This window comes from Gossypium hirsutum, chromosome A12, assembly GCF_007990345.1.
Source record: "Gossypium hirsutum isolate 1008001.06 chromosome A12, Gossypium_hirsutum_v2.1, whole genome shotgun sequence".
Classification (NCBI taxonomy): domain Eukaryota; kingdom Viridiplantae; phylum Streptophyta; class Magnoliopsida; order Malvales; family Malvaceae; genus Gossypium; species Gossypium hirsutum.
This window is the reverse complement of record NC_053435.1, coordinates 17,599,465-17,620,097: the sequence shown is the minus strand read 5'-3', so window position 1 is coordinate 17,620,097 and position 20,633 is coordinate 17,599,465. Positions and strand designations below refer to the sequence as shown.

The 20,633-nt window shown below is 33.8% G+C and overlaps 1 protein-coding gene across 1 annotated transcript; it reads left to right on the top strand.

The window, feature by feature from the left end:
• The first annotated feature begins 1,081 nt into the window (after window positions 1–1,081).
• Window positions 1,082–5,983, top strand: LOC121211371 (B3 domain-containing transcription factor VRN1-like). The gene is made up of 6 exons (XM_041084127.1): window positions 1,082–1,122; window positions 1,216–1,490; window positions 1,572–1,748; window positions 1,882–1,927; window positions 1,983–2,164; window positions 5,841–5,983. Exons 1-6 carry the CDS (start codon window positions 1,082–1,084, stop codon window positions 5,981–5,983), a joined length of 864 nt encoding a protein of 287 aa, XP_040940061.1.
• Window positions 5,984–20,633: the final 14,650 nt, after the last annotated feature.

Below are 20,633 nucleotides of genomic sequence, written 5' to 3'. Positions count from 1 at the left end.
TTATAGTTTACGTGAATGATGACCACGTTAAAAATATTGATGGATCCTGTTTATTTGGATCACCAACATAATTTTCTTTCGAATAAGTTTTTAAAAGTAATTGTTCAATTGAATCGAATGAAAATTTTTTAAGTTAATTGAGTTGATGAATTATATTTTATCATTTTAACTTATTTAAAATTTTCTCAAATTAAATTAAGTGAGATGAAATTCGAATCGAATTAAATATATTTGCTCGAGTTAAATTAAAAAAAAATATTTTAGGTCCTTATAATCACTGTCACTTACCATAATTAAATTTGTTATTAACTTTACTCCCCTTATAATTTATTTATTAATCTTTTATGTACGAGTTAACTTCTTTACTTTTTTAGTTGCTTCAATTATCTTTTTATTCTTGTCATTATGTATTCTGAAATTAAAAAGTATATTAAATGTAAAAAATGTGATTTTTTAATAAAAAATATTTTAAAGACAAAATGTAAAATTGATACCAACATAAAATTTTAAGATAAATATTTTATGGCGTCATCAATAATTTAATTTTAATAAAAATTTATAAAAAATTATAAAAATTTATCAAGAAGGGGGTGGGATGGGAGGGGAGCAAAAGTTACAGGGGAAAAGTGGGAGGGAGTACAGGTTTTGGGAGGAAAGTGAAGAGGTTTAGGAGTTTTGGGTAATAATGTAAAATATTATAGTTTGATAGTAGATTTATTCGAGTTATTCGAATTTGAAAACCAAACTCTATTTGAACTCGAAATTCGAAAAAAATTCGAGTTGACTCGAATAACTCGATTCGTTTAACTCAAAATTTTTTTTTATTTTTTCGAGTTCAATCGAGTTTTGCTCACCCCATAAGCTTTCACCATGTCTTGCCATGGTCGTACAAACAATGATGATTCTATGTTTACCTTCAAAACACCTCATTTTTTTCAAAGTGATTCTCTAGGAAAGTATTTGTGATGGAATACTTGTGAGTATTTCTTCTTTTTCTCCACGTACTCAGTTTCATTCATGAAATTTAATCAATCTCCCATGTCTGTATGTCAGGGGATTCCTAGAAAATTTGTGAGAAAATATGGTGTCAAGCCCTGTTAAGCTTGAGGTGCAATATAGCAGGTGGAACTGGTAAAAAGTGATGAAAAGGTGTGTTGCAAAAGGACTAGCGAGAGAGCGTTACTCGCTTGAATTTGGGTCTTTTTTGGTTTTCAGATACAAACGGAATGATCATTTTCATGTCTTAATTTTTGATCAAAGTGTTTCAGAGATTGAATATCCTCATTCTAGCACTGAAGATAATGGTGATGGTCATATATCGGTTGCGGTATGTGGTGAAGACTCAGGCTCAGCCAGTAGGAAAAACAAAGAGAAACCAGATTTGCCATGCCCACCCCCTCAAAAGAAAATGAGAACTGCTTCCAAGTTAGAAAATTCATCTTCACATGTTAGCCTTGAAGACCCCAGCTCTAGAAAGAGCAAACTTAGTGGTATGCATTCTTTATTTCAATCTTAGCAGTGTTTTCATTTTTTCTTTTGATTTTGTTGCTTATTGTGATTTTTTAGTCCAGCTACAACAGACGATGGAGTAATTCCAGCTCGTCAAAGTATGAGAACTAAGGTTTTAAGCTGCTCACAAAAGTTGATAGTTACTGAAAAGGCTCGGGCAAATCAGATAGCCAGTGCTTATGAAAGTAATGAAAATCCAGCTTTCATGGTGTTCATGCGACCATTATCGGTTTGTCATGGTTTTCAAATGGTAATATATATAAAAATGAGAACCTGGAAAACCTCAAAACCTTTATTTTGATGACCCAAAGTTACCAACAATTTACTCTTTGTTTGGACTGAAAACGTGTCTTTTCCCTTCTTGAATTCCAGGTTATCCCATTGGACTTTGCTATGAATTATTTGACAATGCACAAATGTATTCTGACCTAATGCAATTCTGCTAGGAGAACTTGGCTTGTGATGTTCTATAGGAATACAGAAAGTAAAAACCTTAGTGCACAACTCTATGGTGGCTGGCGGACTTTTGTGAAAGATAATCGTATTAACATTGGTGACGTATGTGTCTTTGAGTTAATTAGGCAACCTGAGATCTTAATGAAAGTGCAAATCTACCCAGCTGCCAAAAATGCAAGGAAGGCCCGCAAATCTCTGGGTCAGTAGGACCTTTAATGATCAGTTTGTTGATATGACAATCTATGGAGATGCTTTGTCTTTTCTTATCATTTCCTTTTCTAATAGCTCCTAATAGGGTTGCCAGTCAACTTAGAACTAGGATCTTGGTCAATGATACTGAACCTGATTGTCAGCATTCTAACAGCTCGATTTAGACCCTAATCGAAACGGTAGTTTCGGGATCACGAATTTGAGTCAGAAAAATATTTAAAAATTATTTTCTGTGTTTATTTTGTGTGAATTTATATCGGTAAAATTTTCGTGATTTAATTTTGTCGTTTAGGTGTCCGATTAAATAAAAGGACTTAATCGCTTAAATAGAAAATTTGATAGTTTAAAGTATAAGGGTCAAAAAGTTAGTGGCTTTTTAAATTGAGGCATTTATATTGTAAATAGCCCATAACTTATTAGGTGGACGGTAATGGGTTATATTATAAGGTTTTGGGATGAATTAATTAAGGTTATTTATGTAAGCTAACATTATAAACTATTATAATAAAACATATATAATATAAAACATAAAATAAAGTTTACATACTTGTTATAATTGTTCTTCTTTTGCCGAAACTAAACAAAATAAAAAGAAAGAACACAAAGCTAGGGTTCGGCCAATTTGGAGCTTAACTAAGGTATGAGTTTAGCATGGTTTTTGATAATTTCTACGTTTTTGAGATCGTTGCTTAGAAATCTTCAAGACCCATGCTTTAATTTTTGATTTTGATGAAAATTTTGAGTTGTGCCATTGTTGGTAGCTTGTGATTTTTGTTGTTTGATGATGAAAAATGAAAGATATGTTTTAGATTAACATATTTTGTATTGAAGTTTTTGATGATTTTGAGTAATTAGGACTTAATTGCAAAAATAATAGTTTGAGGGACTAAAATGTGAAATAAATAAAATATATCGGCTCGTATAAACACTAGGAATATTAGGCCAAACATGGGTACCTTGACAATTTTGCATTTTTTGTGTTTTGTGCAATAGGGACTAAATTATAAAAATTGTAAATATTAGGGGTAAAATGGTAATTTTCCCATTTATGTGTTTTTGGACTAAATTGAATGAAAATATGTTTGAATGAGATTAATTTGAATATGTTTAGATCAAGAACCAAAGAAATCAGATTTGGACCGGGGAAAAACGAAAGTTGCCGACTAGTAGCCACGTCCTGTTTTACGACATCTGAGGTAAGTTTATAAGAAAATAGATGTGTTTAATTGTAGTTAGATATTAAATTTATATGCTGTTATGAAATGTCAGAAATTATATATGATATAGCCGAATGTGTAAAGGCTTGGTTACTACGTTCCTGAATTCGTTCCGATCGAGTTGTGACAGCCGAAAGTCCCGTATGAACGTTAGGAATAGCTAGGATACATATGTCATGACATAGAATACTGATATATGTGTGCGAGTAAGTCCATGGCTTCAATTTGTGATTCCGATATGTGTTTACGAGTAAGACCCTGTCTGGGACAGTGGCATCGATATGTGACTACATGTAAGACCACGCTTGGAATGTTAGCATTGTATGATCTATGTGATTATCTGAGTGTCCTAACCAATTTCAAATGGTTCATCGGGCAAAAGTAAATTGTGTATGGTTTGTGTAATGCGAGCTAAATGGCCAGGTATGATTTAACTTGATATCTACTCGAGATAAGGTAAGATAGTACTATAGATATGTGTTGTAAATCATGTACAATGCAATTGAGGATTTCATGTGTATTGGGATATGTGTATTCGGCATATGAATGAATAAATTTGTGTAGTATTGAAATGTTACTTAACATGTGTATACATAATTTGTGCGTTCGACTACCTAGGTATTATTTAAACATGGGATGACATTTGATGATTCTTAAGTTGCATAAAAGAGTAAATGGATGTGTGGTTATCATATTAAATGATTGTATTTGTATTCGGCTTAGGTGGTTAATAATGCTAACGCATGTCATTTAGTTAATATGAATCAAATATATTATTGAGTTGTTTATTGCTTATGACTTACTAAGTTATGGTAGCTTACAATGTGTATTACGTTACTCTGTTTTATAGATTTTGAAGTCAAGCTGCAAGCTCGGGGATCGTTAGCCAAGTTCATCACACTATCTACTGTTTTGGTACCTTTAAACTAAACTTGAATTATGGCATGTATAGTCTGGTTTTGAGGTTAAATATTTTGGAAATGAATGTATATATATGCCATGTGAAAATGGCTTAATCATCTTGCTTGGGATTGGTTATGTTTGCTTGTGGTTTGTGTTCATTTTAGCTATGGTATTTTGTGCTATAAATGAGCAGTATTTATGCTATGTGCTTGGTGGTGTATTAAAGTTGATTAATGACTTGAATGTGGTATGCACATTTGACCGTAAAATATATACCTAGGTATATTCAAGGATTTTGAATATGATTCTTGTTAGGTTGAGTAAATGATCATTCGGTTGGTGTGTTTTAATAAGGTATGATTATGTAGTTTCATATTAAAGATTAAATTGTTAGATTTAAATGTGAGATAAATATGCTTTGATAAGTTATTACATAGTGTGTAAGATTCTTGTTTGGAATAGGTATAAATGAGATGGTTTGTGATTCAGTCATATGTTTATTAAGTAAAACTTTTGACATATGTTTTCAATTAATTGTTGACCATTATAATTTTTACTAGAACATGAGTACTTGTGATATTCGGCTACATTGTTTTGGTTAAATTTTTATTTACACTTTATTTGTGTATAAGGTGATTATATTATAGATGCTATGCACATATGTGAAAGAAAAATGCATGATAGCCGAACGGACTAGATTAATTACATGTATGGTATTTAATTTAATTATTATATTATCTTAGACATATTGGATCATAGGTTATTATGAGAATTTTGGAAATGAAAAAACATCGGTATTTAACATTCGGCCATGGCACGTTGATAAACTTTTATATGACTATATATATATGCGCATACTTTCACTTTATAGTTGATAAGTATATGTGCTAGATTTTTATATGCAACCGAATGCTTGTTATTGATTTCTGTAATTATACATGATATGTGAAATTCACATAAGCTAAAGTATAAATGCCACATGATTAAGAAAAAGGGGTGGCCTTGACATTGTTTAATTGTTATAAAATTTGTGCATCCGCTTGATTTTCAATAAATAAGTTTAATACTCAATGATGAAATTACTGATTCAACTATGTTCTATAAATGCATAAACTGTTACATATACGTATAAATATATAATTTAGGTTATATTTTATTTAGGCTGAGTGATACATGCTAACCCCTTTTAAGATGTAAAGTTTGACTGAATTATAAGCATGTATGTGGTTTGAATTCTGGATTGCAAATTGATAATGAATATTTTATAGGATTAATAGAATGGTCGGTAATACTCTGTAACCCTAGTCCAGCGACGGATGTGGGTTTAGGATGTTACAAGCACAGTCTATGGTCCTCCACCTCTAAAGAATTTAAGGGTCCAAAGGTTGATAACCAAAATAATAACATCAATTTCCAGTATTCGACAAAAGAATTTGAGGGTTATAATCTTTACTTTGAATGATTTTTTTGAGTTAAAGTAATGGTTTGCTTCCAAAGCTATTGTCTTAAAAGTTTAGTTCTTAACATGTGAATCCAAATGTTCAGCAAAACATGATAATAAAGGGGTATCAAGTGCTTGGGGATGTCTGAAACTTGACCTTATGGGCAAGATGCAACCACTGACACCAACTGAGAAAGAAAGAGCTGCTGATATTGCAAGTTGGTTTTCCTCAAGATTAGGTGAGTGAAGATGTAACACCCTTAACCCGTATCCGACACTGGAATATAGTTACGAGGCATTACCAAATAGTACACCTTATTCACATACATTTACACATTCATAATCAAAATCCATACAAATCATGCACAATGTCCCTTATAAGGCTCTACAAGACCTTAAAACATGCTTAGATATGGTTTGGGACTAAACCGATAACATTTACAAACCTTAGGAAACTTAGAAAATTTTCTTTGATTTCAGGATCACACGCCTGTGTGAACAAGCCGTGTGCCTCACATGGCCACTAGACACGCCCGTGTCACAAGGAGTGTGAAAACAGGGCATACCTACTAATTTGCACACCACGGTAGAGGACACGCCTGTATGCCAGGCTGTGTGAAATCTAGAGGGGTTACTGACTTGGCCACACGGTCGACCACAGACTCGTGTACCAGCCCGTGTGTTATCTATGATCAGTAGACATGCCCCTATGTCTAGGCCGTGCCAAACCTGTAGGGTATACTAACTTAATTTGAAAGGCTATCCCTGTAACGCCCCGTACCCGAGACCATTTCCGGAGTCGAACACGAGGTGTTAATAGACTTAATTCATTACTTAAACAACTCATACAATTCATTTTAAAATTTCCAGACAAGCAGGGTAACTGCATCACAGTCGCTTTAAAAATCATATCTCGAGTTCCGAAACTCGAAATCTAATTCCGTAAATTTTTCCTGAAACAAGACTCATATATCTATCTATAGTTTTTTTCTAGAATTTTTGGTTGGGCCAATTAGTACAGTTTATTAGTTAAAGTCTCCCCTGTTTCAGGGTTCGACTACTCTAACCTCTGTGTATTTCGAATCAGATATCTCCCTCTACAGAGCTTCAATGACTATGACGTTTGTCTCTAATAAAACTAGACTCAAACAGGAATCTGTACATATAAAGCATGACTTCTAATTATCTTTGTAAAATTTATGACGAATTTACAAAGTCAGAACAGGGGATCCAGAAATCGCTCTGGCCCTGTTACACAAAAATTTAAACATCTCATAAAATATAACTCATATACCTGTTTTGTTCCATCCATATGAAAATAGACTCATAATTCTTCAATTCCATATATTATTCATCATTTAATTGTATCTCTACTATTTTTAGTGATTTTTCAAAATCACGTCACTGGTGCTGTCTGAATCTATTTTATGATAAATTTTACCTATTTCATGGTTTCCATGGATTAGCTAGCAATTTAGCATACATAACACCAAATATGATCATGATTAGCCATTCCAATGGCTAATCATTACCAAGCATTTCCATACCACTCAATAACCATATCATAAGACCATATATACAAAATGATTATAATGCTATACATGCCATACTCAAAATATACAAGCCATTATGCCAAGATGGTATACGGATAGTGTGAGCGAGCCTCCGACCGTTCCCGATTTCCGAGCTGGCTTGTCAAAACTACAAGGAATGAAAAGGAGGGAGTAAGCATAAATGCTTAATAAGTTCACATGCAAATAGCAAGTAACATAACCATATAAGCAAACATAAAACATCATTTGCATAATCATCACCAAGACATTCATATCACATTTTCATTTATCATCTTACCATATTGTTGATATATCGATTTTTCAACCCGAGGGTTAAGTACATACCTGTTCAAAGTATCCATTTCACAACACTTACCAATACGTCCCTTTCATCTTGAGTATTCCTCCATTTCAGTAGAACTTTACCCGTTGAACACATCGGGATATAATTCGGATAAAGTTTGCACATAAGTGCCACATATGTAGCCAAGCTACCATGTAACCCGCCCATAAGTGAACTCGGACTCAACTCAACGAGCTCGGGCGTTCGCATCCATAAGTGAACTCGGACTCAACTCAACGAGCTCGGATGCCTAGTTACATCTCTCGAACTCGGACTCAACTCAACGAGTTCGGACATTCGCATCCATAAGTGAACTCGGACTCAACTCAACGAGTTCGGATGCCCAAATATCCCGGTGATATGTCACTTGTATCCTAATCTATTCCTAAGGTTCAAACGGGCTTTTTTCCTCGATCTCACATCTTTGCCGTCTTCCACGGAATATCAGAACCGATACTCGGTGATAGTTCATACTCATCAAGTAATTCACATAATTACATATTATTCAACAATAACCACAAAACATAACGTTTCATGATAATAATAGGCATCATATCATATAAACAACATTAAATTCCTTAAAACAACAATTATGTTACTACATTTACACATGAACTTACCCCGTATGCGAAAATGGCTACTTTTACCATTTCGTCCATAACTTGGTATTTTCCCCATTTTAGCCCGAATTTCAATTTTCCTTGCTCTATCATTTAAAATATAGTCTAATTAGGACTCACATTATTCAAATTGACCCAAAATCATATTTTGGAAAAATTACAATTTTACCCCTAAACTTTTGCATATTTACACTTTTGCCCCTAGGCTCGGGAATTAAACTTTATTCCTTATTCTTATGTTTTATAACATGCTGATCATTTTCCCCTTCTATGGCAACATCAAATTCTCATTCTAACATGTACTTATGACTATTAGGTATTTTTACCGATTAAGCCCTTTTGCTCGTTTTCACTTAAAACCGAGTAGCACAAGTTGTCTAACATAATTTAAAACCTCATATTCTATCATAAAACACCAAAGTACACAAATTTCACCTATGGGTATTTTTCCAAATATGAACCCTAGGTTGAATTATTGCTAGCATAAGCTTAATTAAGCTACCGGGACTCCAAAAACGTAAAAATCATTAAAAACGGGGCTTGGAATCACTTACTATGGAGCTTGGAAGCTTGAAACAAACCCTAGCTATGGAGAACCCTTGAAATTTCGGTCTAATGAAGAAGATGGACAAAAATTGGCTTTTAATTTTGTTTTTAATTCATTTTAATAACTAAATGACCAAAATACCCTTACTACTAAACTTTCCAAAAATTCCTTCCATGTCCTAATTTTGTCCATGAACTTAAAATTGGTCAAATTGCTATTTAAGACCTCCTCATTAATATTCCAAAACAATTTCATACTAAAAACTTCTAGAATGCAAGTTTTGCAACTTATTCGATTTAGTCCCTACTTTCAATTTAAGCACTTTAGGCATAGAATTTCATCACGAAATTTTCACACAATCATGCAATCATATCATAGACCTTAAAATAATCATAAAATAATTATTTATATCTCGGATTTTGTGGTCACGAAACCACTATTCCGACTAGGCCCAAAATCAAGATATTACAACTCTCCCCCCCTTCAGGGATTTTCGTCCCCGAAAATCTTACCAGAAAAGTGGTCTTCACTTTTAATCTCATATTCGGTGCCGAAGAACTTGCACTTAGACTGTACCTCCATTACATCTCTTCAATTTCTCATATGATCTAAAAGCTTACAGTCTCAACTCTTAACTGTTCTTAACCTTTCAACCCTTCTCAGTTTCCCATGATATCATGACATAAAACCCGGATCTCAACTTGATTTAATGGAGACCGGAATTCCAAGAAATCCAACAATCAAACAGACCTGAAATTCCATGAATCTGATGAGTAGGAATTCATTCAATACAGATATGATTTATAGATCTCGTCAAACATTTAACAATAGGATACATCACATTTTCCTCTTTCCGCCATAGAAATAATTCTGATATGGCCTCAAGAATAATCCTTCTCATTTCCATCCCAATATCAACACTGACAAGGATAATTTTGATAGATCCCAATGCTCGGCTTTAACCCCTTTAACAACTCCGATTTTATGTAACATCGGATGCTCTAAACTATCACATTACCTCACTGTCTTGAAACACATCACAATTCATACAACAGTACATTACTGAAAGTCAGGAAGTCTTTACTCAATGTAGACTAGTCTAGTTCAGACGCTTCAGTTACCAATATTCTCATCTATCCGAACTCTGTCAACATGTAATAAACTTTTCAGCTTTCACAAGATGGAAACCTTATCATTCGTAGTGACTTAAACTAATATCCAACTCTTTTCTAATAAATATACACTTCTCGTTCAAACTATTTACTCTTTTATCCGTACAAAATGAAATTCTATTATCAGACTTGGGAAAAATAATCCTGACATGATTGTCACATGAAATCTTTCAAATAAATAATTTACCATACCGACTGAAACTCGCGCTTTTATCACCTATGCCTTTACTGATGTCAAATCCTTACACAGAAATTAGAAAAAATTCCAATACTAAAATCACCACATTACTAAGATCAAATTAGAAGTATAGTCATATTTGATATGATTATCACGAGCTGAAGAACGCACTTCGAACACGAGTCATAATTGACAAATTATGGAACAAAGATAACAAGGAAATTGAATAAAGAAATCCAAGATAGAGAAATCCAGAATAAAGAAATCCAGAATAAAGAAACCCAAGATACGATACTATGCCGAAGAATCGAAAACCAAACTCATAGAGAAAATACAGAATACCCCGATAATTCTTCAAAGAAAGAAAGTCCAGAAGAAAACATCATTTAATCCCACTGAAATCAAATATAACAAGATCAATACATCTTCCCATACATATATATCAGATGAAGCATAAAGTAGAAGAAACAGAATCATAATATCATACGTATTCTCTCATCAATTCTTATAAGACGAAATGAAATAGAATACCCGATGAAATAGAGCAATATAAATTATAAACCAGTCAGACTACCAATGCTTTCATCCAACACCAGAATTAGAAGACATTCCCATATAACAAGAATTTCTTCAGAAGATCAATAGCCATAGAAATATTTCTGAGAACGGGTAAACACATAGAACATCTCAAAAGAGACTGCTAAATCTGTCTAGTCATAACTGTCACACTCAGATAGTTCACATTTCAATTATCATTTCCCCAACTAGTTTTGCCGTCACAAATTTCATATTAAACCATTCACTAAAGAAGGCCAATTCTGAATAAATTTCAATTTTCACTTTTCTCGACCTTGCACCTGAGTAATTCGGTTTACCAAGGAGGATTCCTTTTCTAACTGGGACAGTGCATAACTCCAATAATCTTTACGTCAATCCGATACTTTACTGGCTCTGACTTTACTTATCAGCTCATTTCCAATCTCTAATCATACTTATAATTATTCTATCACTGTACTCTTTGGGTTCTCAACCGAAAACTTATTCAATACAAATCTCATGAAATTCCATTATAAGTACCACTTCGATAAGGGGGAGGGGTTGTAGGACCTCTGACTCGACTTTCTTATACATACACATATGACACAACTTCCATCATCATAGTAACATCATCAAAATCATGTCATTCATTCATGTTGGCTTACACCAATTTTCCTATTGTCCCATTTAGACAATATACTTATGCATACATTCTATGTTTTCTAGACAGCTTTACTTATCCATTCATTTAATTAAATTAATTCATGCTCATGACATTATATAAGGCCAAACAAACATAGATATTTGCATCACAATCACAACTTTCATTTCGTGCATCATCATGTACATATCATTACAATCATATAATTCAGTCCAACAATTTAACATAGATAAGTTCATTTCATTATAATCCTTTATCTCATAAAAATTATATATTATTAACATTTATCAACATTCGACGTCCAAATCAAGACAAGGACATTTTCACTCGTATCATAACATTATGACCTTTATTCATACCTCTACTACTTTCTATTTATTCCGTTCATCTTATCAAGTAAGCCACATACACTACATCATATGAGCATTAAGCAAATATGAATATTTATCACAACATGAACTTTCATCTCACATATTATCACATATGTATCATAAACTTTTATTCATACTTTTCTGAACCGAGACTTATCATAATCATAACTTTACTCAAATACCTTCACATAACATTGAACATGGTCGGCACAGCTCGGTTGGAGAGTACCCTGTCTAAATAAGACGGTACTCATACGCGTCGGAAGACATCACACTATCACAAATCAGTGGCATGTATAGCTAAACTTTTACACATGCTCGGTTAGTCCGAGAACCGACTAAACCTGCTCTGATACCACTAAATGTAACGCCCCGTACCCGAGACCATTGCCGGAGTCGAACACGAGGTGTTAATAGACTTAATTCATTACTTAAACAGCTCATACAATTCATTTTAAAATTTCCAGACAAGCTGGCTAACTGCATCACAGTCGCTTTAAAAATCATATCTCGAGTTCCAAAACTCGAAATCCAATTCCGTAAATTTTTCATGAAACTAGACTCATATATCTATCTACTAGTTGTTTTTTAGAATTTTTGGTTGGGCCAATTAGTACAGTTTATTAGTTAAAGTCTCCCCTGTTTCAGGGTTCGACTACTCTGACCTCTGTGTATTACGAATCAGATATCTCCCTCTACAGAGCTTCAATGACTATGACGTTTGTCTCTAATAAAATTATACTCAAACAGGAATCTGTACATATAAAGCATGACTTCTAATTATCTTTGTAAAATTTATGGTGAATTTACAAAGTCAGAACAGGGGATCCAGAAATCGCTCTGGCCCTGTTTCACAAAAATTTAAACATCTCATAAAATATAACTCATATACCTGTTTTGCTCCATCCATATGAAAATAGACTCATAATTCTTCAATTCCATATATTATTCATCATTTAATTGTATCTCTACTATTTTTAGTGATTTTTCAAACTCACGTCACTGGTGCTGTCTAAATCTATTTTATGGTAAATTTTACCTATTTCATGGTTTCCATGGATTAGCTAGCAATTTAGCATACATAACACCAAATATGATCATGATTAGCCATTCCAATGGCTAATCATTACCAAGCATTTCCATACCACTCAATAACCATATCATAAGACCATATATACAAAATGATTATAATGCTATACATGCCATACTCAAAATATACAAGCCATTATGCCAAGATGGTATACGGATAGTGTGAGCGAGCCTCCGACCGTTCCCGATTTCCGAGCTGGCTTGTCAAAACTACAAGGAATGAAAAGGAGGGAGTAAGCATAAATGCTTAATAAGTTCACATGCAAATAGCAAGTAACATAACCATATAAGCAAACATAAAACATCATTTGCATAATCATCACCAAGACATTCATATCACATTTTCATTTATCATCTTACCATATTGTTGATATATCGATTTTTCAACCCGAGGGTTAAGTACATACCTGTTCAAAGTATCCATTTCACAACACTTACCAATACGTCCCTTTCATCTTGAGTATTCCTCCATTTCAGTAGAACTTTACCCGTTGAACACATCGGGATATAATTCGGATAAAGTTTGCACATAAGTGCCACATATGTAGCCAAGCTACCATGTAACCCGCCCATAAGTGAACTCGGACTCAACTCAACGAGCTCGGGCGTTCGCATCCATAAGTGAACTCGGACTCAACTCAACGAGCTCGGATGCCTAGTTACATCTCTCGAACTCGGACTCAACTCAACGAGTTCGGACATTCGCATCTATAAGTGAACTCGGACTCAACTCAACGAGTTCGGATGCCCAAATATCCCGGTGATATGTCACTTGTATCCTAATCTATTCCTAAGGTTCAAACGGGCTTTTTTCCTCGATCTCACATCTTTGCCGTCTTCCACGGAATATCGGAACCGATACTCAGTGATAGTTCATACTCATCAAGTAATTCACATAATTACATATTATTCAACAATAACCACAAAACATAACGTTTCATGATAATAATAAGCATCATATCATATAAACAACATTAAATTCCTTAAAACAACAATTATGTTACTACATTTACACATGAACTTACCCCGTATGCGAAAATGGCTACTTTTACCATTTCGTCCACAACTTGATATTTTCCCCATTTTAGCCCGAATTTCAGTTTTCCTTGCTCTATCATTTAAAATATAGTCTAATTAGGACTCACATTATTCAAATTGACCCAAAATCATATTTTGGAAAAATTACAATTTTGCCCCTAAACTTTTGCATATTTACACTTTTGCCCCTAGGCTCGGGAATTAAAATTTATTCCTTATTCTTATGTTTTATAACATGCTGATCATTTTTCCCTTCCATGGCAACATCAAATTCTCACTCTAACATGTACTTATGACTATTAGGTTTTTTTACCGATTAAGCCCTTTTGCTCGTTTTCACTTAAAACCGAGTAGCACAAGTTGTCTAACATAATTTAAAACCTCATATTCTATCATAAAACACCAAAGTACACAAATTTCACCTATGGGTATTTTTCCAAATATGAACCCTAGGTTGAATTATTGCTAGCATAAGCTTAATTGAGCTACCGGGACTCCAAAAACGTAAAAATCATTAAAAACGGGGCTTGGAATCACTTACTATGGAGCTTGGAAGCTTGAAACAAACCCTAGCTATGGATAACCCTTGAAATTTCGGCCTAATGAAGAAGATGGACAAAAATTGGCTTTTAATTTTGTTTTTAATTCATTTTAATAACTAAATGACCAAAATACCCTTACTACTAAACTTTCCAAAAATTCCTTCCATGTCCTAATTTTGTCCATGAACTTAAAATTGGTCAAATTGCTATTTAAGACCTCCTCATTAATATTCCAAAACAATTTCATACTAAAAACTTCTAGAATGCAAGTTTTGCAACTTATTCGATTTAGTCCCTACTTTCAATTTAAGCACTTTAGGCATAGAATTTCATCACGAAATTTTCACACAATCATGCAATCATATCATAGACCTTAAAATAATCATAAAATAATTATTTATATCTCGGATTTTGTGGTCACGAAACCACTATTCCGACTAGGCCCAAAATCAGGATATTACAATCCCAAGGGACATACGGCCGTGTAACATGACCGTTTGTCACACATGGCTGAGACATACGCCCGTGTCTCTGCTCATGTGGACAAAAATAGGCCATTTGTAAAGCCAATTTGCCACCCTTTTCTCATGCACACGTAGCCATCAAAATGGTATCATTTCAACACATATATAGGCAACCAAAACATGCCAATTCACACACATATGCCATCTATCATCAACCAATTCAATTACTAAATTTCATATTCAAAACATGCCAAATCAACATGCCATAATCATCAAACTTATATAACTCCTAAATGAATTTTTCTCACCTTTCTATCAACCAAATCATGCTTCTCAAACATACCAATTCATCATCCACAAATCATACCAAAATTTACCATTCCTCAAGCATTAATACATCAACTACTAACTAACCAAATGAGCAATCATTTAGCTATATAAACAACCATGGCAAACATGCCAAAACACATGGTAACTTATATACATCACATATAACATTTATGAAGCACATAATTCAAGCCAACTTAATTGGCCATACACATCAACACTTACAAGCCAAATCTCATGGCTATATTCATGACTCAAAACATACCAAAATGACACTAGCCTATATATGACATATACCATATATACAATGCTCCAAAAGTACCAACAAGTAGTCGATAGTTTGATGATGGTTCCCAATGACCCCCTATGTCCGAGCTAGCTTTGAAAATCTATAAAACATGGAAAGAACACACAAGTATGCTTTAAAAGCTTAGTAAGCCATATACAAATGAAGCTATTATATGAACCTTTGCATATCAATTCAAATATGCTAAACATAACTAATCACACACAAGTTCACAAACTTTTCTCATTGAACACATATTCGATATCTTAATCAAATTAATCATTTACTTCACTTCTCAATACTCGTATGAATCTCGAACGTACCTGAGTCACTTAGCTCATTCAAATAATCTTTCTCAACTTGAATTTTCCCGTTTAACCATTCGAAATCGTTAAGGATACTCGGAAATCACATAAGCTTGAATAATGCCATATCCCAGATATGGTCTTACATGTTATCACATATCGACGCCATTATCCCAGATAGGGTCTTACACGAAATTGATTAATGATGCCAATGTCCCAGACATGGTCTTACACGTAATCTCAATGCAATGCCAATATACCAGACATGGTCTTATAGGTAATCACATCTCGGTAACCTAATGTCATGACATACGTATCCTATACTATTCCTAAGGTTCGTACGAAACTTTCGGATATCGAAACTTCATTGTTTCTTGCTTGTATTTGCTCGTTCAACATTCATAAAAATTCAATAGAAAGTAAACACATATAATGCAATTTAAAGTCATTTATTTGCATATGAACTTACCTCGTAGTTGGAATAAAGAGATTGGATCAACTATTCGATAACTTTAGATTCCCCCCTATCTAAATCTGATTTCTTTCGTTCTTGATCTATATTCATTCAAAATTAAATCTTTTATTCATCAACACATTCAATTTAGCCCACAACACATATTTGGGCATTTTTTCACTTTAGCGCCTAAAGTTTCACATTTCTTACAATTTAGTCCTTATTTCACAAATATACAAAATTAAACAATTTCTTTCAAATACATGCTAGCCGAATTCTCCTAGTGTATATATCAGCCCATATTTATCATTTTTTCATACATTAGCCACATATTTTCACATTTTCTCAATATAATCCCTAATGACATTTTTGTCCAAAATTACTTTACAAAACATGTATATCAAACACCAAGCTTGCATAATTCATCATCAAACAACATAAAACTCATGGATTCATTAATGATATTTTTCAAAATCACTAATAAACTCAAAAATTAAGGTACGGGCTAGCTAATACTCAAAGCAACGGTTAGAAAAACGTAGAAATCATCAAAAACTGACCAAAAATCATACCTTAATCAAGGATTAAAGGTGCCAAAAGTTTAAGCCCTAAATGTTCTTCTTCTTCCTTGATATTTCGGTTGATGAATGCATGAAATGATGAACATTTTTTTATGTTTTAATTAAAATATATATTAATTACTAATTTATAAATTTGACCTTGATTTAAAAGATTAATAAACATCAAATTTATGCCCATTTATGTGCATTCCCACTATCAATGGTCTATTTACAACATAAAGACCTCTCATTTAATAAGCCATAGCAAATAGACACCTTTATCATATAGAATGCAACTTTTACATTTTATGCGATTAAGTCCTTTTTTTTTCAAATTAACCACTTAAACAATAAAATTAGCTCGCGAAAATTTCACACACATATATATTCACATGCTATAAACACCAAAAATAGTATTAAATTAGTTTTATGACCCCAGATTGTGGTTCTGAAACTACTGTTCTGATTTAGCTAAAAACCGGGCTGTTACAGCTCTCCCCCTAAGGGATTGTTGTCCCCAAAAATCTTACCAGTGAATAGGTTTGGGTATTACTTTCTCATAGCATCCTCAGGTTCCCACGTAGCTTCTTCAACCCCGGGTCGATGCCATAATACTTTTACTAATGCTATTTTTTTTATTTCTCAGCTTTTTGATCTCACGAGTTAGAATTCAGATCGGTTATTCACTGTACGATATATCTGGTTGAATTTCAACCTCAGTCGGGGAAATGACATATGAAGGGTTAGATCGGTATCGTTGGAGCATCGATACATGAAATACATTATGAATCTTTTCTAACTTAGACGGCAATGCTAGCCGAGAAGCAACTATTCTAACTCACTCGATGATTTCATATGGTCCGATGAATCGCGGACTCAATTTGCCTTTACGACCAAATCGAAGTATTCCCTTCTACAGAGATACTTTCAAAAACACTTTATCCTTGATCTGAAACTCAACATCTTTTCGTTTCAAGTCTGTGTATGATTTCTGATGATCTGATGCTGCTTTCAGACTATCAATAATTACTTTCACTTTTTCTTCTGTTTCTCTAATCAGATCAACCCTGTGAATCTTATTTTCGCTAAGTTCAGTCCCGTACAACGGTGTTCTACATTTATGACCGTATAAAGCTTTGTATGGTGCCATTTTAATACTCGATTAAAAACTATTGTTATACACAAATTCAATCAATGGCAAATACATTTCCCATATACCTTCGAGCTCAAGAATGCAACATCTCAACATATCCTTAAGTATCTGAATAACTCGCTCAGATTGACCATCTGCCTGTAGGTGAAATGCGGTACTAAAATGTAGTTTTGTACCCAATGCATCTTGAAATTTCTTCCAAAACCTCTATGTGAATCTTGGATCTCTATCTGAAACAATAAAAACAGGTACTCCGTGTAATCTCACAACCTCGGAGATATGCAACTCAGCTAACTTTTCAAGCGAATAGTCCATTCGTACAAGAGTAAAATGAGTCGATTTTGTCAACCTGCCAACAACAACCTAGATTGCATCTTTCTTACTCGGAGATAGGGGTAAACCCGAAACAAAATCCATAGCCAGTCTATCCCATTTCCACTCGGGAATCATAATAGGTTGCAATAAACCTGATGGCACTTGATGTTTAACTTTTACTTGCTGAAAAATAAAATATTTTGAAACAAATTCTGAAATATCATGTTTCATACCATACCACCAATAGAGCTGTTTCAAATCGTTATACATTTTCGTGTTTTGTGGATAAACAGATAAATGACTACTATGTGCTTTGTTCAAAATCATATGAATCAATTCTGAATTCCTCGGAACACATATTCGGCCTTTGAATCTTAAACAGTCATCTGAATCAACTTGAAACTCTGAATCAGGGTTCGAATTACACTGAGCTCGTTTTGCTGACATTTTATTATCAACTTTTTGAGCTTCACAAATTTGTTGTAAAAACAACGGTTTTGCTTTTGACTCAGCTACAATCGTGCCATCATCAGATAGAGCTAACTGAGTATTCATTGCATGTAGAGCAAACAAAGATTTCGGGCTTAAAGCATAAGCAACAACATTTGCTTTTCCCAGATGGTAGTCAATCACTAACTCGTAATCTTTTAATAATTCTAGCCATCTTCGCTATTACAAGTTCAAATCTTTCTGAGTCATCAGATATTTCAAACTTTTGTGATTTGAGTAAACATGGCATTTTTCACCGAACAGATAATGGTGCCAAATCTTCAATGCAAACACAATGACTGTTAACTTTAAATCATGCGTCAAGTAATTTTTTTCATGTGGCTTTAACTGTCTCGAGGCATAAACTATAACTTTGCCTTCCTGCATCAAAACATAGCCCAGACCATTCAATGATGCATCATTATAGATCACAAATTCTTTACCCGACTCTGGATGTACTAACACTGGAGCTTCAGTCAAAAGAGTTTTCATCTGATCAAAACTTTTCTGACATTTTTCAGACCATACGAACTTTACATCTTTTTGAATTGCAATCATAGGAAAGCCTTCCACAAATTGTCTATAATAACCGACAAGTCCCAAAAAACTGTGGACTTCAGATATACTTCTTAAAGGCTTCCAATCTATAATCGCAAATATCTTACTCAGATCAACTCAAATACCCGATGCTGACACAATATGTCCCAGAAAACCAACTTCGTGCAACCAAAATTCACATTTTCTAAACTTTGCAAATAACTGCTTATCATACAGACCCTGCAATACAATTCTCAAATGTTCGGCATGCTTAGTTTCATCTTTCAAATAAATCAAAATATTATCTGTGAACACAACAAAAAATCGATCTAGGTACGATATGCAAATCTGGTTCATTAAGTCCATAAAGACAGTAGGTGCATTCGTTAGTCGAAAAGGCATAACCAAAAATTCATAGTGACCATACCTCGTTTTAAATGCAGTCTTTTGCACATCAGAGTCTCTAACTCGCAACTGGTAATAGCCCGATCTCAAATCTATCTTTAAAACCACTATAACCCCTTTCAATTGGTCAATCAAATCGTCAATTCGTGGTAAAGGTTATTTGTTCTTGATCTTCACTTTGTTAAGTTATCGGTAGTCTATACACATTCTCATCGTGCCATCTTTCTTTTTCACAAACAACACAGGAGCACTTCAGGGCGAGAAACTCGATCTTGCAAAACCTCTATCGGTTAATTCTTTCAACTGAGCTTTTAATTCTTTTAACTCGTTGGTGCCATTCTGTATGGAGCTATCAATTTCAGCGTTGTACCCAACATTAACTCAATACCAAATTCAACCTCTCGGATCGGTGGTAAACCCGGTAACTCTTCAAGAAACACATCTGGATACTCACACACAGTTGGCACTGATTCAATCTTCTTTTCAGTTACTTTCATATCAAGCACATAAGCAAAGTAAGCTTCTCAACCCTTTCTCAAATATTTCTGAGCTAACATCGATGAAATCACTACTGGCAAACCATTCAAATCATCTGACTCAATTCGGATAATCTCATTATTCTGACATCTCAGATCAATCGTCTTTCATTTGCAATTCACAATAGCATCATACAACTTTTGCTAGTCTATACCCAGAATTATATCAAATTCGTCAAATGAAAACAACATCAAATTGGCCGAAAAGCAATTATTCTGAATCATCAATGGACAGTTCTTGCACACTTTATCAATTAAGACACACTTGCCTAAGGGGTTCGATACTGTAATTACAAATTTAGTAACTCTACAGGCAAAGTCTTACTGGATACTAAATTCACACATACATATGAATGGGTTGATCCTGGATCTATCAATGCAATAACTTTAGTATCATTGAGAGTAAATGTGACAG

What these genes read in the sequence shown, in the direction of transcription:
- LOC121211371 (XM_041084127.1), top strand. Translation starts at nt 1,082, where the DNA reads ATGGTGTCAAGCCCTGTTAAGCTTGAGGTGCAATATAGCAG. An exon ending in TAGAAAGAGCAAACTTAGTG is followed by an intron (nt 1,491 to 1,571) that starts GTATGCATTCTT and finishes TTTTTAGTCCAG; the next exon opens with CTACAACAGACGATGGAGTA. An exon ending in ACCATTATCGGTTTGTCATG is followed by an intron (nt 1,749 to 1,881) that starts GTTTTCAAATGG and finishes CTTGAATTCCAG; the next exon opens with GTTATCCCATTGGACTTTGC.